Source organism: Tursiops truncatus, chromosome 1 (assembly GCF_011762595.2).
Source record: "Tursiops truncatus isolate mTurTru1 chromosome 1, mTurTru1.mat.Y, whole genome shotgun sequence".
Taxonomy (NCBI): Eukaryota; Metazoa; Chordata; class Mammalia; order Artiodactyla; family Delphinidae; genus Tursiops; species Tursiops truncatus.
The window spans coordinates 75,364,184-75,388,521 of NC_047034.1; the positions used below are offsets into that span (position 1 = coordinate 75,364,184).

A 24,338-nucleotide genomic window follows, 5' to 3' on the forward strand; every position below is an offset into this window, starting at 1 on the left:
GGAAGCAAGGCTAATTTTTGAGATCTATACTGCTTCCTTGTGAAGAGAGAAAACTAGAATCCAGTCCTGGGATTGAATGTCTTTATTAAAGAAGTGATTAAATGGCAGCACAAATCAGCAGCAATAATTTCAGAAGGAGTGGAGACAAGGTGTAGGGTCAGAGTTGATTGTTCATTTCATGGTATCAAGGTAGCTGAAGAACTGTGCCTGAGGCCCATTTGATCATTATTCTACATTGCAAATGCAGGAGGGCAAAACTAAAATACTAAGGACCAAACCCTAGGCCTTTTAGAAACTGAATAATACCCTACAAATTATCATAATAGTCAGCAGGATTGCATCTTAAGATTTGAAATCCCAGTGGTTTTCCTCAGCTAGAGTTTTCAGCCGACAGGAGCAAAACTGTAAAGTAAGCTTGAAGAAGGAAAACCCTTTTGAGAGAGCATATCTATTTCTGAAATGATTCAGTGCTTTCCCCTATTGTCATCTCCCATGATGTATTATTTCCTCTTGTTTTAAAACTTTATCCCCAATTTCTCTGAGAAAAAGTGTATTACAGGAAGGAGCAGGACCACCTTAGCCTTTTAGAAATCCTACAGTTGTAGAGCAGATAATCTCAAACTGAAACTTACAGGGTTTTCATCAACACTTGAAGAAATATTTGTGTTTACTGGCCTGGAGCAAGAAATTAGGAAGGTTTGAGCAATCTCTGAAGCTGATTAAAATGAAGTAAAAAAATCAGTCCTCCATTTTGCACTCCATACTACTCTCTGGTGCCCTCATCAGGCCTGTTTTCTGGAATTAATATATGGGGGGGAGGAAAGGAATCCCTGTGACCCAATACTCCATTGCTTGAACCCTTTACTTTGTGGCTTGAGGGTTTTTGAGAGAAACTGATAAGAAAGAAAGATAGATAAATAAAATAAATAAATAAATAAATCACAACTCTGGCAGATTCATCAGCACCACCTCAACACAATAGAGGGGAGAGAGCAAGACTGATAGGGTAAAAGGGTGGAAAGGAGGGGCTTGAAAGGGCAGGAAAGGAGGGCAAGGTGGTGGGAGAGAGGTCTTGGGCTTAGAGCAAGTCCAATTCGAAGGAGTGGATGCTGGCAATGGGAGCTCTCCAAAAGTTGAAGGTGCTGTACTCGAGGAGGGCATCGCCTTCAGGGTTTTTCTCCTGCTCTGCTCCGGTTGCTTGCCCCGTTGTTTTGCCAACGCTGCTGTCCTTGATCTTGTAGGTGGATGTATCTGACAGACCCAGGCCTTCCAGCTCCGACAGATCCAGTTCTGGAATGGGCATCCTCCAGAAAAGAAAGGAGCTGTACTGGCTACTCACAGGGTCCCTCATAACTTCCTAGAAAGAAACCACTTATCAGTCTTCATGGTATTGCCACCTCTTTGCGGCCCATGGCCTTTCCTTACTGAGAAACTTTACATCCCCATTTGCCTCTGTACATAATCCAGGTTCCCTAGGACAAGCTTCAGGAATCTTCCTCTATTACCATTTTCTACCATTTCCTAACTCCTCCCCATCTTGGAATGACTTATTTACTGCCTACTGCTTGGGTCTGGTTTTCAAGGCCTTCCAGAATCTGGCCCCATTCTTCCTAGCAGTAGTATGTTCTCTGCTACAGCTATGCTTATTCCTGTCTTAACTCTCTCCACTCTCCACCTTAAAATACTATCCAAGTTTCAAGACTCCATTCAAGTCCCTAGAGGAATCTTTCCCCTGAACTCTTATTATATTTCATATTCTTGATTTCTTCCTGCCTTTCGTTTAATAGGTCATGGTACCTCTGAAAAGGGTTTCCATGATTTTTCTACTTTCTATTTTCCTCCCTGCTTTCTAAACCCTACTGTAAACTCACCTCTTCCTGGAGGACATCCTTAAACTTAACTCAGCTCCATCTACCCTATTTCTTCCAGTATCTCCCACAATGCCTGTAGAGTTTCACCTGACTATATCAGTTTGGGGTTACAGACCACTGTTATACGTCTTGTATGGGGATAATCTTATCTCCTTCAAGGAACTGAGAGTTTCCCCAAGGGTAAAAACCAGTCTACTTTGTACCTTCTTCACAAGTGCTGGGCTTTAAACACAAAAGACACTCAAGGCTGCTGACTAATTTTCCCTTAGTATTTAATACAATGAATACCTTGCCACTCCCATTTAAAACCCCACAGATAAACCTTAACAGCCTATTTCTCTCTAGCCTACCTCCCCTTCAGAACAAAATGCAGGTGCTAAAAGAATTTTTCTATGCCATAACAGGATTGCTTCTCTGACCCAGTGCTAGAATACACCTGATGATAGAGCAAATGGATTAGAAATTTCAGGTAAGGAAAGTAAAGTTTAGATTGGAAGGAGAAAGTCTTTTAACAGAATTAGATACTTTTCCATGTTTTAATGAGTACTTCTCTCACCTTTCCTGCCCGTTCCACCCACACCCTGAACTTAGACTATTATATCTCCCTGCAGCCCCCACCCTGCTGCTTACTAACCAAGGGAAGGGGCAAGAAGCATTAGTTGAAGTGTTCCCAAAGGAGCAGAAAGAACATTCCACTGCCTCCAAAAATAGAACCCCCATTTCACAAGGCCTTCCTCCAACAGAGTCCATTGGCTCTCACCAGGCCTTGAGACTCCTAAATAGTGGCCTTAAGTAGGTTCCACAATGCCCCCATATAATGTGGCAGAAAAAGTAGGCCTTAATCTAGAATACAGTTATGTGTGAGTGTAGGGGCTTTAGGAATGGTAAGTGGGTAGACCAGGATGTTTTTAATGTTAGAGTTACTCTTTTTCTTCTTAGGTTCAAGCTCCAAAATAAACCCTGGGAGCTGAGCATTACTCAGCAGACAAGCTGCTTAAAAGGAGGGTAATTCGAGGACTGTAAAAGCGTGGGGGAGCATGTTGAAAAGGTGAGGTCATCATCCTATGATATTCAGCCCTGATCATCTCCACAGTAATTTGCAGAGGCATGTGCACAGAAAGCTACAAAAAATGTTGTTCCTATCAACCAGCCAACCCTGGCTTAGTCTGGGACTGTAGAGATTGTAAGAAGCAAACCTTAGGCGTCAGCAGCCTTATTGACTTCTTCCCATGGGGATTTTTTTAAACTAACAGTACTAGTTGTTTGCCAATCTAGCTGGCTTCTTTTGTATCCCTTCCCTTACCAGTCCCCTCCAGAGTGAGCTTAGTATAATGCTGGGCACATAATAGGCTCTTTAAAAAATAGAATCATAGGGGGGAAAAAAGCATAGAATTTTAAAACTAGAAAACACCTTAGAAATTATCCAGTCAGTTTGGATAGGGTCTCATAATTTCCAGTCTTGATTCTTTTTTGATGTGTTATACATAGATAGTTGCCTGCAGCTTTTTATAATCCTATACCAATATTCTCAAAACTTGCAAGAATTCTTAGTTCCTGAAGAACAGGTATTCAGTGGGTTAAGTGTGATTCTGATATGAATGGTGAAAATGCAAAGGCAGAAGAGAGGAAGATAGGATCTGAGAAAGGGAAAAAGCTCTTTGACAAACTGACTCCTTTTCTTCAACCAGTATATGTATAAAAACTGTCCTGACAATTCTGAATGTCTGGCAGAGCTTCTCTTGCAATTAAAAAAGGTAAAGGAAATTGTACAAAATATTAACTTAAAAGGTCCAAAATCTCTAGCCATGCCATTGATTCAGAGACGTGTACAGAGTACCAAATGCATTTCGGAAAGGCACTCAATCAAGTATATACAGCATTTAAAATCAAGTCAAGAACATTGACTGCACCGAAAATTGACGCTAAAATACCCGAACATTTTAAATTTAATATAGTATGGATTTAATTCCCAAATACCCAAAATTTGCACAGGGTCCCATTTCAGCTTGCTTTCTCTTCCCCAAATATTTTCTACCCATAGCTCATCTATCTTTATATCTCTCATTTACTTATCTTAAAGGGCTTGGACAGTGCCTTGTACCACAATATATGCTCAATAAATGCTTCCCACTATCCTTCATTTTAAATTATTCAGGTATTTTAGGCAAAGGTAATTTCTAAATATCACTGTCTAGTCTTAGAGATACACAATTAGCAAATACATAGCATAAAGTGGCTCTCTCTGAGCCACACAGACACGCCCAGATACCCTTTGTCCAGATCCTCAGTGGGACTCTAGGGCCTACCCAACAGGGCCTTGCTGTGTCATGCTGCCACTGTAGAGGGGAGGACAAGGGATGGTGGTGGAGGGGAATGGAACCTCTCTGGCATCTCATTATGTGTCTCATTCTGCTGCAAATAAGCATTCCTTTTCCAGAATCTGCCCCCATACCTAGCTCTTGTGGACTGTACTGGATTTCAATATGGGATCAGGCAGTTCTCCAACACAGAAGCCCCTACCTTCCTACCTCAAACTGCCTCTTTCTTTGGAGAATAGGTTTGGGAATGGGAGGAGACTGTTAAAAGAAAGATCAGGATTAATCTCAATATTATCTCAATATTATCGCGTATCTCTCCCTCCAAACTCCTTCCTATGGAGACAAATAAGTTTGGGGTGAGGGTAGACACATCAATGGAACACAACAGAAAACATTTGAAGATACAGGGAAGTAGAGGCTAGAGTGGTACAGTAGGACTAGAGATTCATCAAAAAGCTGGGAGAACAAATTGACAGCTTGAAAAGGAAGATGTAGATTACTAAACTGAAGATAATAAAATTAACAATTTTATTATCTTCAGGACAATGTTATAGGCAAACTGACAACTGAAATGAGATAAATGCTGAGAAATAACTACATGTAAATTGTTAGAAATTAATATCTGTGTAAAGGATTATAAGGCATGGATGGAGATCTTAGCAAAGATGTAAAACTGTGAATAACTGCCTATTGTTCACAGCGCCGCCTTCGCTCCTCTTGAACTGTCCCCCAACCCCATCCTCATTTGGGGTCTTCAACCTAACTAGAAGCACCGACTATCTTTTCAGCCCCTTGCCGCTGCCCCACCGCCCCCGCCCCGGTTTCGTTTACCTGTTATCAGTGAATTACTAGCGTGTTCCAAAGATGGAGGGAGTACTTCGAGGGCTCCGATGTCTGCTCTGGGCTGGAGAACAAGAAAGCTGTTGGGGCTTTGACGGCTTTGTCTTCTCACTCCCTCTCTGTTCAGTGACTGAGTCAGTCTGCTCAGTCTCCCCCTGCAATGCAGCCCCTCCTAAGAATGGCGGAAGGACTCCCCGCCCCCTCCCGGCCTGACTCGGCTAATTCAAAAGATAGGTTCCAGAACACTTGAGGGAGGGAGACAGGACTAAAGCATCTCCGTAGGCTTATTGGTCTGATTCCCGAGCTCTTCCAGCTCCCCCGTGCAGACTGAGGGTGTAATGAATGAGTAGTTAATTGTCCTCTAATTTTAGGTTTATGGATTAAAAGTCTTGACTCTAGACAACGTGGAGGAGTGTCCCTTTATTCCCCAATTTAAGGATTTCAGGTCACCCGAACTGTTTTTGAGAATCACAAAAATTCTCCCTCGGTACCTCCCGATTTGCCTTCCCACCCTCACAATGGGTAAATAAACCTAGCCCTATTGCGTTTGCGGTAGGGCACAGGGACATCGGGGATGCGTGTGCTTCTGCCAATCTCTGAACTCGGTTGGGGCCGAAGGATTTGGGGGCTCTGCTTCCTTTCGCCCCGCAACGCCTGACGCGCAAACAGAACGCACGATTCTGGAGGGTCCAGCTTGCGTGCCAGGCCTTCCTCGAGGGTCCGCTTTCCCGGGTTTTCCCGGCAGGGGCGGCGGCCCTCGGGGGCTTCCGAGGCCCCTCCCACGTCCCTCCGTCCTGCAGCGCCACCTCAGTCCAGAGGGGAGCTGTGCGCCCGGCTCCCAGCCGGACGGGTTTCGTAATCGCGTCGCGGCCGTTTCCGCCCTCAGCCAGCCGCACCTCTGCTGCTCCGCCCTCGGCTCCCCCACCGCGCCGAGAAGCGAGCCCGGGAACCCCACGCCGGCGGGCACCGAGCGGGAGCCCCCCCACCAGCTGGCGCCGGACGCCTGGATGCCGGAGCAGAGCAGGTGAGGCCTCGGACTCGGTCCCTCGGCCCGTGCGCCCCGCCTGCCCAGTCAGGCGGAGACGCACCGGATGCTGGGGGTGGGGGAGGAGGGCGTCCAAGGCTGTCGAGATGCTGGGTCGGTGGCAAAAGGGGTGCGCCGGGTGAGGAGCCGTCCCTGTCCGTGCTCCGGCGGTGTGCAGGTGAGGCCAATGAAGAGCAGAAGGGAAGACGGGTCTGGAGTGTTGGGGGGAGACGGGAGGTGGGAAAAAGGTCTCTTTTGAGACTCGCCAACCTCGGTGCTGCCGTGTGCCAGCAAACTGAAGCAGAGCTGGTCCGGGAAGGTCTAAATCTGAGACAAGCAGCCACGCCAGACAGTGACAAAGTCGGAAGGATTCACAGCGAGGCCCAATCCTAGTTTAAGCTTGGGAGGAGCAGAGAATTTCTGGGTAGAGTCCGGGGGTGGGCAGAAATGGAGCCTATGTGACTGAACCTATGGGGCAGGGGGAGTTGAGGGCCTAGCCGTGTTTCCTCTTAAGCCTCCACAAGACCTTTCCTGGGGAAGGGCACGGTTGGTGCTGGGGCAAATGCCTGTCACTTGACTGAAAGCTGGGGTCCACCCCCACTTCTCTAGAGCCCCGCAGCAGCCCTCATGTCTGGAGGTCTCCATAGGGGACCAGCTGCAGCCCTGGGCTCATAGCCAGAATTGCCCGCTCCATTTTCTCAATTCTCTTTCTCTTTCTCTCCAGCTGCTTCTTGTGAAGGCTTGTCAGGCAGCGGGGTAGGAGGCCTTGGGGCTGGAGTCAGCGGGACCGGGAAAACCGGTTTGGGGCTAGAACAGGACCAGGGAACTACCTCTGTACATCCTTCCTCCCTGGAACCTTTCTCCCATCCATTCTCCTGCTCACTCCCCAATAGTTTTAAAACTCTTAAGCTCTCCTGTGACCTTGGTGTCTTTTCCAGCTCTGTATTTCACCCTTCCTATTTGGGACTCAGGCCCAAGTCACAGCACTACTTGGCAGTCAGGGTATGGCCTTATACGATCTAATCCTGACCCCTCCTACTGTTTACCCAGCCCTTCCCCTTAATTGTGGAGTTGAAATAGTGGGTAGTGGGTTCAGGTGCCTCTTCTTCCTGGGCTGACCAGTTGAGGACTTCATTTTTCCTCAACCCACTCTTCTCTAGATATTTTAAAGGAGAGTGGCAGCCAATCACTCTTACTTCCTTTTCTGGCCTGTTCCCCTCCCCCCTCACCACCACCACCACGTTCACCCTGCCCAGTCTTCTCCTCACGCTGACCCCACCCCCAGGTTTCAGAGACCCTTATGTCCTGTGTCCTAGGGAATGGAATTTCCTGGTCACTTCTCACCATCATTGGTCATTTCATGCCAAGTCCCACACACACACTTTCCCTCCACCCAGCCCTGGCCAGGTCCGTGGAAAAGGAACAGAAACGTCCTTGTTCCCTCCACTGCCCCTTTCCCTCTCTCCTCCTCCCCCTCTTCTCTCCTTTTCCCTCCCACCATCCACTTCTGTTCACTCAGCTTTGAGCAAGGAGGGTGTTGGGGGAGAGTCCAGTCTCAGTACAGCGTGTCTGGTAGTGTTGGGGGTTTCCTCTGATTCTTCATTGTTTTCTTCATCCCCTCCCACCCCCCCAACCCTTACCACCCAACACCACCACCAGCACGACAAACCCTGTGACTGACTGACTTCCCCACTGACCACAGCTCCCCTCTCTGGACAGCCGTGTTCTGACTTCCGCCCTGTCTCATTACTCCTCCCCTCCAGTGGTGGGAAGGGAAGTAAGAGAAAGCCTGGACTCCCGGGTCCTTCCATCCCTCAGAAGCTGTGTCTCACTGTTTCTGTGATCTCATCTCAAGGCTGAGAAGAAACCCTCTCAGTTCTTAGATCAGTGTAGGGTGCCAGAGCATCAGGGTTCCAATCTCGGAGGGAGGGGAGATTCCTATTCAGGCTAAAGTGTAATGTGCGTGAAACTGCCCTGTTTGGAATCTTTGAGGTTGCTTGTATTATAGCACTAGGGGAATGCAGTGAAAATAGAGGAAACCTATATGTGCCCTACCCTGGCTGGCAGTAATGAAGAGGGGAGGAATTTCTTCCTTGGACACTAATGCTGTTGGAAAGTTCCTCATGTCTGGTTGGCTGATGAAGATTGGGGGTGGAAGTGGTAAGGAGGGAAGAGAGAACAGGTCACAGCATGAGGGGAGGAGGGAGGGAGGGAGGCCCAGGCCCTATGGGGTGTGAGGCAGAGCGGAGTGGCACGACAGGACATGCGAAGAGGGTGGGGAGGCTGGAAAAAGATTCCTCATGGGACAGAAGATACCTGGCACGTGTACCTACAACCTGTGCACAGATGATCTCCACAAGACACACACGTGGACATAGGGTCGTGCCACATATGTGCAAACAGAGGTGCACACAGAGGAGTGCATTGACATAGAACACAGATAAAACAGAGTGTAGGCAGCCCTCAGGAAGGATCTCAAGGTCAAGTAATAAAAAAACTGTTAAATGGCTTCTGGGAGGGGTTGGATCTCAGTTGAGGGAAATGAGGAGGAAAAAGGGCAGGGAACAGAGAGGGAAGAAATTCCTCACTGTAGGAAGCCTTAGGTTCCAACATGCTGCAGTTGGTCACCTAGGACCTAGGTAGTCAAGGCCTCTCTTGGTCTTAAAGAAAATCTAGGTGTTCAGGGTAAGGTAAGGAAAAAGGGAGGGTCGGGGTGGAGGCCTTGTTTGTGAGAACAAAAAACCACCATTTCCTCTTCAAAGTCACTTAAATGCCCCTCCCCTTCTGCCTTAAACCCAGGGGGAAGGGAGGTGGAGCTTGTAGCACCCCCAAACTTTGCTCATTTCTGCCAGTATCATTTAGTCCCCTCCCATCCTCTCTTCCTAGCTTCTAGCCCCCTTCCTCTCCCCTCCGTCGGTACCAGCAGCTACTGTTCCGTAACCCTTTGGTGCCCTTTTGGTTGTTTGCCTTTCTCTGAGAGTCAGACTTGGAGGTTCTTATGTTTGGAGAAGGTTAGTGTTGGTTGTAGGACTAGGGCCTTTACAGGGGAGCAGGAAGATATGGGCTCATCAGGAGCCTTCTCAAAGAGTGGGGGAGTGGATTTCTCATTAAGGTTTCTCCTCTCTTTACCTTCTGCTCATCCAGGGTTCCAGGTCTGTGGAAGACGTAACCTCGTGCCTGCCTGCCCACCCCACTCTCCGACCTTGCTAGTCTCTCAGGGTCTGAGACACTGACCTTCACCGCTCAGCTTAAGGGCTCCGAGGACTCCACTTTCTCTAGACCTGTCCAGCTGAGTAAACCCAGGGTGTTGTTACACCTGAGGGGAGTGAGGAGTGGGCGGTCAAGGCACCAGAGCAAGAGCCCTCTGGGGCCTCAGGCAGAGGCGTGAAACTGGAACCATCGGGGAACATGAGTGAATTTTGGCACAAACTGGGCTGCTGCGTGGTAGAGAAACCCCAGCCGGTAAGTCTCCCCCACCCCACCCCACCACACAGAAACCAGTTACCGTATACTGGGACATAGATACATCAGTCTAGGATCCACCGTCTAAAAAGCACACTTCTTGCCTTCTTCTCTGTCAGGATAGCTTCTATGGCCTGGCAGGTGTGTACATGGAATAAAGGGGACTGGGTGATGAAGGAAGTGAACAGTCCTGGCTATCACTTCTTTTTCCTGTCCATTTTGAGTTGGACGGGGGTTGTAGGTGGAGCTTAATACCTGTCAGTTTTCCCCATTGTTTCCTCATCAGCCAGAGGTGACTTTGACATGTCCTTTCTTTGTCCAGTGTTCACTCTGCAGGCCACTGCCCTTACCACCCTGCCTGTGTCCTCTCTCTGTTTATGTTGTTCTAACCTTGCCTTTCATACCCTAGTGATTTCCCTATTATAATGCCGTATCCCCTTTCCCACCAGGCCCTTAGCTTTTCCCTTAGTGGTTTGCAACTCTTCCCTTCCTCCACTGTGATGTAACTCCCTGTCTTCTCCAATCAGAAGAAGAAGAGGAGACGGATTGACCGGACCATGATTGGGGAACCAATGAATTTTGTCCACCTGACTCACATTGGCTCTGGGGAGATGGGTGCTGGAGATGGACTTGCCATGGTAACAAGGGAATGGGGAGAGGTTGATATGAGGTTGTGACCTAGAACTGTGCCCTTTTTTGAAAGTTCAAGCTGGGGGCATAACAGAATACTCGATGGGAAGCAAGAAGCTAGGATTCTAGTCCTGGTCACAGGCTGCATAAATCTGAGATCTGGCATTTCAAGTCTCTGTCCTAGGCTCCCTCGTCTTTACAATTAGCAGATTTTTCGTCATTGGATGGAGGATATATATGTCTTAATAGTTACTTGGAGGGCTTTTTCCAAAAACCATAACCCTTCTTTCTATTAACTAAGAACTGCTATCTCAGCGCCACAGTAAGTCATATTGTGGTTGGGAGTGTTGGGACAGGGAAAAGGCTGAGCACCTCTATCCTAAGTAATGTTTAATATGCATTTCTGCTCTCAAAATAAGGGAAATGGGCTTGGAGGTAGTGAAGGAATCTTTTCACCAGTTATGAAACACAGATAAATATGGGAGAGTCCTTTGTGAGAGGATCTTACTAGTACAAGACCCACTTTGTCTCATCCTCATGAAGGTCATTGTGAAAGGAGGCATTGAGACTTACTTCCCTTGGAGGAATAGAGATTAGTTTTAACCTTTTCAGAGTGATTTTATTGTCAAGGAGATGGGGTCAGCCTCTTCCCTGGAGGGCACAGGGGAGCTCTTTTACTGTGCCATAGGAAGATTTAGGAGAGGGTCTCACGTGTGCTTTTTCACAGACAGGTGCAGTTCAGGAGCAGATGAGATCCAAGGGAAACCGAGACAGACCGTGGAGCAATTCTAGGGGCTTGTAGCTCCAATACGACTGGTGAGTGATTAGAGAAACCCATCCAACACCTCCAGCCCCCTGCCTCAGAACCGTGATCCTCTGCGAGAATGGGAAGTGACGGGAGGAAGAAAATTAGAATGGAAGAGTCAAAAAGGTAGGATCCAGAAAGGCAGAGAGAAAGGGATGTGCAGACAGGTAGAAATAGAAAAAAAGAGCACACTGTGGAAATAGTTAAGTGTGAACCAGGTGGTACCCTCTCCCTAAGGTTTTCTTCAAGGCTAATCTTCCTTCTTTTTTTCCTTTAATCAGGTTCCACTGTGTGTCCAGCCTTCACCCTGTCCAGCCCAGAAGAGATGCTGGCCCTACCAGTTTCCCTCCTAGAATCAATAACCCCAGGGCCCCTCTTTTCCCTATCTGTCTAATAGTGCCTCAAATGGCTTGGGGGCTGGACTCCCTCTACTCCCTCTGGCTGTAGCCCCTCCTGGAGATGGGGGTCAAGGCAGCAGGACTGACCAAGTGACTACTGGTTGGCCAGAAGGAGCTCAGCTGAAGCCCTGGACACTATCAGATCTGAGATAGGAGTTTTCTGGGAACTTGGGATGAGTTCCCTTCTCCTGAATGACGGTCTAGGTGCCATATGTTTGTAAACTCTTAACCTGGAACTCCTTAAATGTGGTGGGTAGGTGAGATTACCAAAGCTGAAGCCGGCTTTGCTGAGAAGCTCCCTACCTCCCTGCCCTTATCTTTCATCCTGGAATGAACTGAAGCAGACGTCAAGCAGGGTCTGGGAGGGTGACCACTGGCTAGTCTACTTTTTCTCTTTAGATCTCAGACTTGAAACTCAGTCCCTCAGTATCTCTCTGCCGATACCAGGGTCTTTCTCTAGGTAGGCCTCTAACCCTATGTTTCTGTAGCATTGCTGGCTCCTAAGATCTTTCCTTTTTTTTTTTAAATTAATTAAAAATTCAATGTAAGATGAGTTCTCTTAATTACTCCCATCCTGCTACTACCTCTATCCTTAACCCCATCCCTGTCAGGAGCCTTATTGTTTCCCACTGGATAAGAGTTAAGAGGTGGGTCTTAACCTGAAGTCTTGGGGATCTGCCTTCTGCCCACCTCCCTGCTGGCCTAGAGAGCAGGAAGAGGGATCTTGGAGAGAAACCCAGAATGCAGCAAAACTAGGAGTTATGTCTCAGGGTAGACTTACTGATCACTGAGAATGGGAGTGGTGGTGAAATAGATAGGTTGAAAACAATCATCCTTGAGTGATCTTAAGATCCTCCGGCATGAGAGCCGGAAGACCTCTAGAGCAAGTTTTCTCAAACTAGGCACTTTTGACATTTTGGGCTGGATAATTCTTGGTAGTGAGGGACTGTCCTGTGCATTATAGGATGTTTAGCAGCATACCTGGCCCACCCTAGTTATAACAACAAAAAATGTCCCCACATATGGCCAAATGTCTCCGAGGGGGCAAAATCACCCCCAGCTGAGAGCCACTTGTTATTTTTCTCTCAAATGATTTCCACTTGTTCATCCTAAGCCTGAGTCATGGATGAACTAGGGCCCTGTGTAAAGTAGGCTCAGTAGGGCTGCACATAATCTCCAAACACTTTATTCAGTGTGTTGCTTGTGCTTGCATGGGTTCATGTCTCTGTGATGGACGTGTACTGTGCTTCTCCATCCTTATGCTGTCTGGAGGAGGGGTTCCTGCAGTGTGGAGACATGAACAGGGTATGGGGGTACTGGGGAAGGGAGGGAGTGAAAAACAGTAGAGCCATGGATACCCCAGCTTATCCTCCCCAAATTTTAAGCTCTGTTTCTGTGCCCTAGTCCTAGAACCAGACACAAATAAGACTCAGGGAGTTTTGTCTGAAGACCAGGTCCCACTGCCCACCTGGCTGAAGAGTCTGCTTTAGGTGGGAAAATAATGTAGGAGTCGGGTCTTCGGGCATTTTCAGTTATCTCAGGTGATTTGTTCTGGCCCCTTCCTTGCAGGGTGATGAGGAGGGCAGAACAGATGAGCTCCTGTCTGCTCTGAGATGAGAAGGCAGGGATCTCATTAGCTCAGTAACAGGAAGGATCCTGTTTGATGGTAGTGGGGGTCAGGAATGTGAGAACTAAGATCCACTCTGCTGACTCCACCATCCATCCAGTTTGCCCCCACCTATAGTGACTGAGGTTCTAATTTCAGTGCATTTCCTGCAGATTTGTTTTTAAGTGTTTAAGCTTGGTTATAGAGATACATTCCCAATGTACCCAATTCCAGTCTAGCTAGTTGCTCTGAAAGTAGCTCATCTTGTTGGCCTAAAGTAGCTGACTAGCCTAAGGGTTATACTAGATCTAAAGGGTTAACAGGATAGGGCAGAAAGATGGGGGAACTCCTGGAATCTCCGGTCACCCTGATCTTGAGCCTTATTGTACTGCCTATTCTTTTTTTTTTTTTTTTTTTTGGCCACACCACGCAGCACGCAGGATCTTAGTTCCCGGACCAGGGATCGAACCCACGCCCCCTGCAGTGGAAGCAGGAGTCTTAACCACTGGACCGCCAGGGAAGTCCCTCTACTGCCTATTCTTTAGACACAATCTTTTCTTTGGTGCTCTCTCACCTTTAGCTACCTTCTCTAATGTGTATGCTACCATCACTTTAACAATATTTAGAGTGATGGGAATGGGTTTGAGAGTCATAATTTATATTAAAAATTGTTGGACTTTTAAATACATTTTCAAATAAAAAAAGTTTAAGCAAAATAGTCCCAGAGTAATCACTACAGGTGTGTGTTGGGTTAAAGGGTAGACGTGGTTAATGAAGGCAACTCCTAGAAAGTGGCTGTCATGGAATTTTGTGCCGACCTTGCCCTTTCTGAGGAGAGAAGGCCAAGTGTCCTGAAGGCAAGGAGAAGATAACCATCACCTCCCAAGGGCTCAACCCATTGTTCTTCCTGTTCCTTTTTCTTGGCATTCATCTGAGATTTTTCAAGTCTTTAAAGAAGTACTTGTTTAAAAACAACTTTGGAAATGAAGAAGATGAGCAACGTCAACATTTTTATCCTGGGGGATAGTGGAAGGGACCAAGCCAGATGCTGCTAGCTACACAGTTCAGTCTTAAGGTTCAAGAGATTTATGGTCTCCCCACCTTTCTACCTTTGTAGAAAGACACAAGACCAAACAATATATTTTTTTTCTAGTTTTGTTTTTCTGTACTAAAAATATCCAGTGCGTGCTGGGATTGAATGGGGAGGAGAGGTTGAGATGCTGACACCTCCTCTTGTGGATGAAATGGCCGTTACCTCCGATTTCTGTTTATCTGGGTAAGGAAACGAAATAGAGAAAAGGGAAAATATAACCACATCCATATTCTTTTCCCCTCCTTGCCTCATCTCCCTCTCCCCACAAACCCTCATTCCCTTAACACTGCTGCCCACTATTTATGCTTCTTTTTTATATTGAATAATGGTATTAGACACAATAAGGAGAAAGACAAAACCAGAAACTGACAGAATGACCAAGTATACATTTTATTGTCCTCCTTTCCCCAAAGGTCCTGTCATCCTGAGACCTTAAGAATATTTTATCAGGTCGATCAGGAACTTTGGTAGCTCTTTTGGTAAAGTAGAGGACAGTCCTTCCCTGAGAATTCTTAAGTTTCTGGGAATAATCCCAGGAGGACAGTTCTTTGGGTTAGTAGTGGTTAAGATCATCGGCACTAGTGTCAAACAAACCTGGTTTAAATCCTGCTGTGACTCCGCTACTTACTTTGTAAACCCCCTGTTTCTTTATCTGTAAAGTGGGAATAATAATACCATAGTGTTGTTGTGAGGACTGATCCAGGTAGAGTGCACATAAGACCTCAGATATTGGCAGCTGTTACTGTTAAGCTGCGTTAATAAGCTGAAAACTACGAAATTTTCCACATCCATCAAGTATCTCCACATCAAGAGTTCTTTATGTATCTACAATCTTAACAGTTTGGTCAATAATCATCTAATGACCTACATGTTGCCTAATAGCCAAACAGCAGTTGCTCAAGAAATGATGGGTGGAATCAATGGCTAACAACAATGTGAATAACCAATGCATTTTATGAATCAAAAACCAAACATAAGCAATAGCTCACGCAGACACACTGGCTGGCTTAGCAACAGGGTTCTGGATATCAGGACTTTTCAGATGCCTTAACAAAGATGCTGGCTCATCACGAAACACTTACTGGTTGCATCTCTGTGAACACTGTAGACAGGCTGTTCCAAATATCCTCCAGCTCAGTCCTGACCCTTTTCCAAAAAGCAAGGGCTGGGTTGGGCCTGAGACTGGGGATGAAGGGGGTGAGTCTGAGTCGGCTGACTAGTAGGGGAAGAGGAGTAGTGGTGGTGGCCCTGGTGGTGGTCTGAGTGGTGCAGCTGGTGTCAGGACAGAGACCTGCATCGAGGGGGCACTCCTCCCGCTCACGGTTGCAGGGGCATTGGTGGTAGGTGCAAGGCCGGTGCTCAGTGTGGGGTTGGCTCAGCGCCCCAACTCGCAGGCGCCCCGAAAGGCCACGTGGTTTCCCGGCCCAGGTCCGGCTCATGGTGCCGGACTTGCAGTGGCAGTGCCACGGGCCCCAGGGCATCGGCACCAGTCGCAGATCCTCGGGAGCTGGCATGGCTGTGGGCGAGGGCAGTGGCCACTGGTTTGGGGTGGACGGTGCTGTTGACCACTGGTTCAGGGTAGTGTCGGAGAGCAGCTGGTCCACATCAGCCTTCCAGGTGGAGGGCCGCTGGCTTGAACTCATCCTGATTTCGGAATCCTGGTCATTCGCTGTAAACCCTGGGCTGGGCCCCCCAGGTGTACTGGAAATCGTATTGCGAGTCTCCAACTCGGTGTTATTCTTTCTAGCATAAGTCACAACCCTCTCTTCCAAAGACCCATCCTCCTCCGCCGACAATCGCGACCTGCTACCTGTGGACACCGTGGAGGCCAAGAGCTCGGCAGCAGCCGGGCCTGCCAGGCTGTCGGCCACGGCCACGACGTCATCCTCATCCTCCATGTTACCCTCATCTTCTGGGAAACAACGCTCCGGGTGCTCCGGGCGGTGGTCCGGTAGCTGCGGGTCATAGGCCCCCCGAAGCGGAAACTGTCCCGCGGTCGAAGTCAGGCCTTCGACCCCCGCCGCCCGGGGCCCCAGACTCAGCAGCAGGGCCCAGAGCAGCGCGCCATCAGCGGGGACCATGGGGCTGGGCGGTGTGGGGCTGCGAGGGAGGCCAGTGAGGAAGGCCAGAGCTCCCACCTTCTCTCCCTCCCTTCGGCTCTCGACCCACCGGGTCGTTAGAACCTAGGCCCGCGGGGGAGGGGAGGGGGGCTCTGACGCGCGCGCCACGCCCCTCCCCCAGGCCCTCTCCCCGCGGGTCAGCTCCGGCAGGCCCAGGGGCTCAGCTGAAAATCCCAGGGAAACTCTGCAGCAAGAACTCCTGTGCCAGAACGGACAGACGGATTGTGATGTAAGCGGTTGGGGAAAGAGTAGTTCACTTACTCGGCGCGGCGCTTGAATCTCTCATCGCAGTTTATTAATCGCTACAGATCTGAATTTACGAAAGAGGACAAAATACAGGTTTTGAAAATGCCCCTCCCCAGGCTCACAGGCAGCAGACGTGCCTACTGAAGGAAAGGGAAACAGAATGGCTCTTCAACATTTAGGGCACTGACTCCTGGCTCCCAGCAGGAGCCCTGCCCTCCCCATCCACCCCGTCACCTTCACAGACTGCTAGAATACCCCAGGTGGAAAGGATCTCAGACTCAAAGAGAGGAGGTTATTTGCGCAAGGTTCTACAGCTAAAGCAGCACAGCTTTGCACTTTCCTATATAAAATGCCACAACATGCACCCCTCCAGCTGAAATGAAAGTCACCCAGCACATGAGGCTCTGGGCCTCAGAGCCCTGCTTTGAAGTCAGGGTCATGGAAGGAACGACATCCCATTGAGATGTTTAGATCCAGTGGTACTGGGATTGAGGATGAGATGATTTACAAAACAGCTCAGATGTTTCAGGGTTTAGGGTGTAAGCAGATCAATATCTTTGCTTGGTTCTTAAGCTCATTATTCCAGTCCTATGCTAGGTCCCTCCTGAGCCATGGAGATCCTGGTCCAGCCTAGGAGAAAGAGAGGGAAAAAAAGTGGTACAGGAGCAGACTGGGTTTTACTCAGGGGTTTAGGGAGAGAAGCCAGGTGAACTGGAAGAGGTAGATTAGATGCTTGGGTCGGTCATCATGTAGGATCCTTTGCTCTCTAGCAACACTCCCCCACTGGATATTCTCTCCTATCACTGCCAACATATCCCTTCTTAATTTCTAGGGCTGGTCTGAATTTCCTCTAAATTCTGTGCTGTGATTACTCCTTTATTCCTTGATGCACTTATAGGATTAATTTTTTTCATTTGTTCTTGTTGGATACAGTAGTGTCCTGCATGTATGGAGTCTTCCCAGATACACTGAAGCCTCTGAAAGCAGAGCCTCTGTCTTTTAGTTCCTTTGTTCCAACAAGGCATTAAGAAAGTGGGAGTTGGCTCTTACACATCCCATCCCAAACTTTTATCCTTAAGCCAGGACTCACCGTCTGACGGCTTCTGGGATGTGGACCTGATCCATGGAGATGAGTTGGGCCAGCTCTCCAAGGCTGTTCAGAAAACGGATCTTCCGTGTGAACTTGGAACTAAAAAGAGAGGATCAACCAAGTGTGTTTTATACGGGGAAGTGGGCTCCTGGAGATCCTTACAAAGGGAAACATAATAAGTAGAGAGTGGTTAAGGCTAGAAAGAGTCAGGGTGGGACAAGAAGTTCTTAATCTTGATTGTGAAAATGGGGAGAGTGGAAACGGGGTCTTTGTCCCCCAAGCTAGTACCTGATGAAGGGCTGAAGCAGTGCCAGGAATGCCTTCACATACCATGTAGCATGGACAACCACCAGGGCAGTCAGGTTCTTCCGGAGCCTGAAGAAGAACATGAGACCATTCAACTCTCCTTCCACCTTCATGCCTGAAGATCAGGTGGAGCTACCTTCTGTACTTTAACTTCCTTCTCTAATTTCTAGATTTCTCTGACAGTTGGGTGGAATCCCCATTCCTTTAACTGCAATCTCAGCCCCATCCATCTTGCTTAGCCTCTTCATTTTTAGGAAACTCTCCTCTTGGAATACCTTAGCCTGGCCTTCTCTACCCCACTTCTTTCCTGTGCCCTACACTCCCATAATTCCTTTTGTACATTCCTCCATCCCTCCATGACCAGGTGAAGACCAGTGAGGAGAAAAAAAAAAAAAAGGAACAAGAAGAGAAAAGTGAGCAAATGGAAGACGGAGGGAAGAAAAGGGATATCAAGGAAAAAAGGCATAAGGGTCAGGGATGAAGGCAGACAAGAGAAGAAGACAATGGAAATGTGAAAAGTGAAATAAACGGCAAGACTATGAGAAAAGGAAGGGCTGCCTTCCATGTGCCAGGCAATGCGCCATGTTGATTTATTTGATTCAAATACTCAGTGGCAAAGGTATTATCATTGACATTTTACAGAGAAGGAAACTGAGTCCCAGAAAGTTAAGTGACTTGTCCACAGTCATAAAGGTAGTAAATGATAAAGGCAAGATTTGAAACTAGATTTCCATGACTCCAAGAGAGGACAGAAGATAGGAGAGGCTTGGAAAAGGGTATAGAGGGACAAAGAAAAGTGGAAGGGGGAGTTCCCTGGTGGCCAAGTGGTTAGGATTCCGGACTTTCACTGACAGGGCCCAGGTTCAATCCCTGGTCGGGGAACTGAGTTCCTGCAAGCCACATGGCGCGGTCAAAAAAAAAGAAGTGGAAGAGATTGAATGGAAGAAAGAATGGAAAGATGGAAAAGAAAAAGATAAGATAGAGCGTGGTAGCCCTCTTGTCCTAGAGGCTCACCGCCGATCCAGGGTGCGGTAACACCGGCGTATCCAGCTCAGAGGTGGAACTTGGGCCCTACTTGTGCCTCCACTCAGGTAAACAAGCAGATAATTTTCAGCTATCAGCAGCTCCAGAGTACCCACCATATACCTGGGGAGATGAAACTGTCAGGGAAGGTATGCGTTTGGGGTTGTGGGGAGAGAGAGGCACATTACTGTAGACTCTACAATCAGTTACTGATCAGAGAAGGGGTTCTCTGGAGCACTTTAAGCCTTCCATCTCACCTAAACAAGTGTTCCATGACATAGGTGTAGTCGGGGATGCTGCTTCTGGGTAGATAACAGGAAGCAAAGAGGATGACAACACTGAGGCCATCACCATGGTAGCCTGAGGAGGAGAAGGGGAAAACTCATTCAGTCATTGATGGACAGTACATGTGTTTAGGTTGAGAGACTCTGAGGGTCTCTAGAAGTTGCAGGAAGGATTCTGAACCCGTGACTGAATTTCCAGCTTCGGCATTTTACTTAAGAAGTCACAGCTCTTACCCCTCCATTACCTCCATGAGATAGGACTTTCTTATAGGGCTCAATGACGGTCATGTCCACTCGCTGCTCCCGCTGTCCTGTTCGGAACACCCTCCAGCGATGACCATCTTCTCCAGCCACATCCCACATACAATCCTGGCCCAGCCTTTCAGCTGCCTCACTGGCCCCCAGGCCCTCTGCCTGGGGCAGCTCATCTAAAAAAGAGGGATGGGGAAGGATCAACAAGGCAGAATACATACCTCTACTATCTTGTAAGTTCCTCAGATTCTTAGAGTTTATTACCTCAACATTTAATTCCTCATTTTTTACCCATGACTCTAGCCCTAGTTTGTCCAATCAACCCAACCCCTTGCTGGTTTCTTTCCTGTGACTCATTATCTTCACTTTTTCACTAGACAATGGCCTGGAGGTAACCTTACACTATGGTAGGTTGATGGCCCTTGCCATTTTTCCAGATTCTTTCTGCCCATGCTTTTCCTTCCTTGGGTGAGCTCATTTATTCCCATGTATCCAATTACTGCCAGTAAGGCGATGATTCCTTTCTAACCCAGACTTCTCTCCTCCCACCAGACCCATATCCCTAAATGCCTAGAGTGGACATCACTATTTTGTGTTTCTCTGTCATCTCCAAGTCACCAGACTCCAAGTGCAACTCAAACTCATTCTCTTCCTCCTCTCTCTCATATTCTTTCTTGATGAATGACACCATCCATCTAGTTGCCTGAGAGAGAAAACCCTTTGTCATCCAAGACTCTTTCTTCTCTACCAGCCGTCAAGCCAACAGGACCCCAGATCCTCCTCCGTCTATCTCCATTATATCCTCCTTTCATCGTTCTTTCCACTATTAGTGTCCCGGTGCAGGTTCTGAGCCTTTCTCATCTGGCCTTAGTACTAGCCTCCTAACTCATCTCCCTGCCTCTTGTCTGTTTTCCTCCATTCTACCCTTTACACCACTGCTAGAGCAAGCTTTCTTTTCTTCTCTCCCTTTTTCACTCAAATGGCAATATACATAAAATACAATATACTATACTCACTAATTTCGCATGATCTTTCCATAGCAATAAAAAGAACTGCTTCATCTTAAAAAATAGTGCCTAGTATTTAGTATTCCATGGTATGGATGTACTGTAATATTGTAGAACTAACATCCTATTTATGGACCTTTAGGTTGTTTTCAATCTTTTGAAAGCCATCAAATCTGATCATGTTAGTCCCTTGATTAAAACCATTCAAGGGACTCCCCATTGCCTACAGGATGAAATCTAAACTCAGTGTGGCAGCAAGGACCTCCATGATTTGACCCTTGCCTACTTAACACAGTCTTTTGTCATTCTCTCTTCGCCTCCCAGCCACAGAATATATATTATATTCTGTGATATAATAATATATATTTTGGTTTTGTTCCTGGCTTCTAAAACAGCTCCTGATGATAAAGGTAAAAGAGGTATCTTTTCCTATTCATAACAAGCCCCTTTCCAACCACAGAAGTTTATGTTAACGAGGTGACTTTGGAAAACTTCTGTGGATGAGTGGCTGGTTGCCAGGCCAACCAACCACATGATTAGAGGTTTGGAACTTTTACCCTCTGACCTCTGAGGAGGGGAGAGAGACTGAAGGTTGTGCTAAATCACTAATGGTCAGTGATTTAATCAATCATACCTACATATGAAGCCTCCGTAAAAAAACCCTAACTGAAGGGGTTCTGAGAGGTTCTGGGTTGGTGAACACATGGAGGTGCTGGGAGGGTGGTGCACCCACGGAGCTCCACACCCCCTTTCACATAACTTATCCTATGTATTTCTTCCTTCTGGCTGTTCCTGATCTGTATCCTCTCCTAATAAACTTGTAATCTAGTAAGTAAACTGTTTTCCCAAGTTCTGTGAGCTGTTTTAGCAAATTATCAAACCTGAGGAGGAGGTGGCAGGCACCTCTGATTTATCGCCTGTCAGTCAGATGCACAGGTGACAACCTGGACGTGTGATTGGTGTCTGAAGTCTGGGGCAGTCTTGTGGGAGAGCCCTTAACCTGTGGTGTCTGTGCTAACTCCAGTTAAGTGTCGTGACTGAATTGTAGGACACCCAATTTGTGTCTGGAGAGTTGGAGAACTGGTTGGTGTGGGGAAAACCCATACTTTTGGTGTCAAAAGTGCTGTGAGTAGAGAAGAAACAAAGTTTTCCTTAATACCTAAATAGTCATACTTAATACTCTGAATTCCCCACCATGCCATGCTATTGCCCAATTTGCTTCTTCCACCTAGAATGCCTCTCCAACTACCTGATAAGCTCAGAATGGCATCCTCTGTGAAGTCTTTCTTAACACCTCTCAGGTGGAACTGACCTTTGCCTTCTCCCTGCTTACACTGTACCCTATACACATGTAGATCATAACCTTTAACTGCACTTATTTGTATATATGTTTACTTCATACTAAACAGAGAATTCCCTGAGGGTAGGGATTATCTTATTCATCTTTATAACTCAGTTCTAGCTCAATGATAGCAATATTAACAGTTATTCAATAAAACTTCCCTCAATAAATGAAGTACCCCCTTCTCCCCCTATACTGACTACTCTCACATTGGACCAATAAGCTCTACCTTTCCATTCTGAGGAAATTTTGCTGGTCTTCCCTCTTGGTGCCCACCTTATTAGTTCTAACTTCAGTCCCATTAAATCCATCCTGAGCTTTTTTAACACTGGCCTCTACTTCTACCAGCTCAGTCTTCAGCTTTCTTTCCCACCTTCCCGTTCAAATTCATGTCCACTGTCCAGCTGCTCCGAGTCTGAAGGTGTCTCCAACTCTTCCACCTCCAGGTCAGAACTGCCATCAGGAGAGGAAGGTACAGAGTGGGTGGGAGAGGCTCCGTTATCTCCAGGTCCCTCAGTCAGATTCAGTAGCAACTCTTGGGCACAAAGACGCTTACGCATGGGGCGCTGGCCACACAGGGCTAAAGTGCTGAGAGTTCCTGGGGTTGGAGGAGGGGAAAAAAAAGAAGAGAAAGATGGGTTTGTGTTGGTGGGGGATGTTACAATTCCTGTCTATGTAAGTGATAATATGGGGTGAATTCTAAAGAAGGACTAACACGGGACATTTGGGAAGTAGAACCACAAGGGACAGGGTGGCATAACCCTTCCCTGGACTAGAATCAGGGAGGCCTGGGTTCTAATTTACCTACCTGCCTGTGAGTCTCTTTCAGGATTATGAGGATCTCCAGAAGGGTCAGCCTCTTCAGGAAGCAATCTAGAGGGGAAAAGATGAAAAGGGGGAAGAAATATAGGCTAAAGGCATTAAGCTGGTATCAACTTATCAATTCCGTGTCCCCGCCATGATATCACCTCTTCTTTCTTTTCCCCACCTCTTTCCTTCAAGTCCCAATTTACCATCACTGCCCTCCATTTGTGACCAGCCCTCCCTTTTTCCAGCCTCACTCACACTTCCTCACCTAGGGAATTCTTCATCCTGCCAGTCTTCCTTCAGCTCCAGTTCCCCAAGTCTCAAGGATGCTCCTAGTACTGCTGTTTCTGCATTCTCCCTGACCCTATAGTCTCCCAGAAAAAAAGATTATTATGAGACAAACTAGGCAGTGTCTTAAGGGAACTGGAATGAAGAGCAGTAATGAAGGTACAGAGCAGAGGGCAGGCCTTAAAAAGAAGTCAGATCTCTGGTCTCCTAGATGTTTCTACCACCTTCACCACTTGTTAGAAAGCCATCACCCCTACTGTTGGGTTTAGGAGCAGAGGAGGCATGGAAGGTAAAGCTAATTATTTTTACCTGTTGGCAGTTGCTCCACCTGCACAGTAGGGGTGAGAGGTTTTTCACATTACAATTGGCTGGAGCCCGACAGACCTGCCCAGCTGTCACTGGGCAAAGTTGGGGAAGATGTCACCTAGTCAGGCCTGCCTTTCCTCCACCACACTAGGGAGTGGTGAGGGGAAACCACGGCGGAGGGGTAGGGGAAGAAGGTAAGGAGGAAGAGAGATTTGCTGGGAAAGAGAACCTGGACCTTAACTTAGTTCTGGGTCAGCTTTCCTGAGGGCCATTCTGGAGGGTGGGTATTAGAAACTGGAAAACGGGGCAGATTTATCAAAAACAAAACATAGAAACTTCCTTTTAAAAAAAAAAAAGCAATAGGGAATTATCCTGGACTCCCTCGTTCCCTAATTCCCATACCTTACTGATATTTCCTGCCTAAAGCCACCTCCATCCCTTCTCTGCAAATTAATTCTCTTACAGTCTTATCTCCTCTAGGAACCCGAGATTTGACTTGGAAAGAGCTGGATGGTGGGAAAGTCCCTTAAGACTAGTCACTCCTTGCTTCCAATCAAGTTAGCCAGCGTCTTCCTTACCCGAGATCCAATGTCTTTTCTCCTGCCTCTTGTATAGTTCCCATCTTCAGAAGTCTTCCTGTCGCCTTTAAACACTTGGAGTTGTCGGGGAGCCGGATGTCTCAGCTCCCCAAACACTTCTGTATCCCCTTTTTCTCTGTCTCAGCTGTTGTTGCTCTTGCCTCCAAGGAGGAGGGAAGGGTGGAAGGGAGGTAAGTAACCTCACCTTCAAACAGGTTTGGCCACCTCCCTTCCGAAGAAGCAGGTTTGCACAAAAGAGAAACCATGCCTATTGGGGCGGGTTCTGGGGAGGAGACTACGTATTCTAAAGTGGCTAGTCTTGGGTGAGTCAGAGAAGGCAATTTTCTAGACTCCTTAAAACCTTCTGGAAGCTGCTTTAAAAAAAAAAAAGAGGTAATGGTAGAAACCATTTTAGTTTTAAGACTATCGTGGGCCTACTCTTCAAGCATAAGCAGAATCAAGGACACAGAAGTATGTTATAAAGAGGGTTCTGGAAGAAACAAATTAAAGGAAAGGCTGAGGATGAGGGGAGACATAAGACTGTTGCTCCTTATTCCCAAAAAGAGTCAACAGAAGGAAGACAGTATGTACAGCAGAAAGAAGGGAAATGAATCTTGAGAAGGTTAAAACAATTATCAGAGG

General features: G+C 47.3%; 4 protein-coding genes across 9 annotated transcripts; 1 reads left to right on the forward strand and 3 right to left on the reverse strand.

Annotated features, from left to right (window-relative positions):
* Window positions 1-67: 67 nt before the first annotated feature.
* Window positions 68-5,839, reverse strand: MLLT11 (MLLT11 transcription factor 7 cofactor). Of its 2 annotated transcripts, XM_004328971.4 has the most exons (3): window positions 5,706-5,839; window positions 5,021-5,093; window positions 68-1,357 (listed from the first exon to the last, which is right to left on the reverse strand). In XM_004328971.4, exon 3 carries the CDS (start codon window positions 1,349-1,351, stop codon window positions 1,079-1,081), a length of 273 nt encoding a protein of 90 aa, XP_004329019.1. In that variant the 5' UTR covers window positions 1,352-1,357; window positions 5,021-5,093; window positions 5,706-5,839; the 3' UTR covers window positions 68-1,078. The 2 variants fall into 2 exon arrangements, with proteins under 2 accessions (XP_004329019.1, XP_033715802.1); XM_033859911.2 differs by lacking the exon at window positions 5,706-5,839 and having other exon boundaries at window positions 5,021-5,674.
* Window positions 5,840-5,911: 72 nt separating this feature from the next.
* On the forward strand, window positions 5,912-13,670 carry CDC42SE1 (CDC42 small effector 1). 2 transcript variants are annotated; one of them, XM_004328969.4, is made up of 5 exons: window positions 5,912-6,053; window positions 9,198-9,515; window positions 10,043-10,153; window positions 10,873-10,961; window positions 11,232-13,670. In XM_004328969.4, the coding sequence occupies exons 2-4, from the start codon at window positions 9,462-9,464 to the stop codon at window positions 10,945-10,947; spliced, it is 240 nt and encodes a 79-aa protein (XP_004329017.1). In that variant the 5' UTR covers window positions 5,912-6,053; window positions 9,198-9,461; the 3' UTR covers window positions 10,948-10,961; window positions 11,232-13,670. The 2 variants fall into 2 exon arrangements, with proteins under 2 accessions (XP_004329017.1, XP_004329018.1); XM_004328970.4 differs by lacking the exon at window positions 5,912-6,053 and adding an exon at window positions 6,105-6,231.
* On the reverse strand, window positions 13,350-16,286 carry C1H1orf56 (chromosome 1 C1orf56 homolog). Its single transcript, XM_019919393.3, is given in 4 exon segments — window positions 13,350-14,226; window positions 15,130-15,947; window positions 15,950-16,041; window positions 16,043-16,286. Coding segments are annotated over 4 exon segments (1,017 nt in total). The 5' UTR covers window positions 16,129-16,286; the 3' UTR covers window positions 13,350-14,205.
* A 149-nt stretch (window positions 16,287-16,435) lies between these two features.
* BNIPL (BCL2 interacting protein like) lies at window positions 16,436-24,268 on the reverse strand. 4 transcript variants are annotated; one of them, XM_033859902.2, is made up of 10 exons: window positions 23,697-24,268; window positions 22,793-22,888; window positions 22,526-22,590; window positions 22,091-22,315; window positions 19,362-19,544; window positions 19,090-19,192; window positions 18,824-18,955; window positions 17,792-17,878; window positions 17,504-17,602; window positions 16,436-16,477 (listed from the first exon to the last, which is right to left on the reverse strand). In XM_033859902.2, the coding sequence occupies exons 1-10, from the start codon at window positions 23,738-23,740 to the stop codon at window positions 16,450-16,452; spliced, it is 1,062 nt and encodes a 353-aa protein (XP_033715793.1). In that variant the 5' UTR covers window positions 23,741-24,268; the 3' UTR covers window positions 16,436-16,449. The 4 variants fall into 4 exon arrangements, with proteins under 4 accessions (XP_033715793.1, XP_019774948.1, XP_019774950.1 ...); XM_019919389.3 differs by having other exon boundaries at window positions 16,436-17,043; window positions 23,697-23,960; XM_019919391.3 differs by lacking the exon at window positions 22,793-22,888 and having other exon boundaries at window positions 16,436-17,043.
* Window positions 24,269-24,338: the final 70 nt, after the last annotated feature.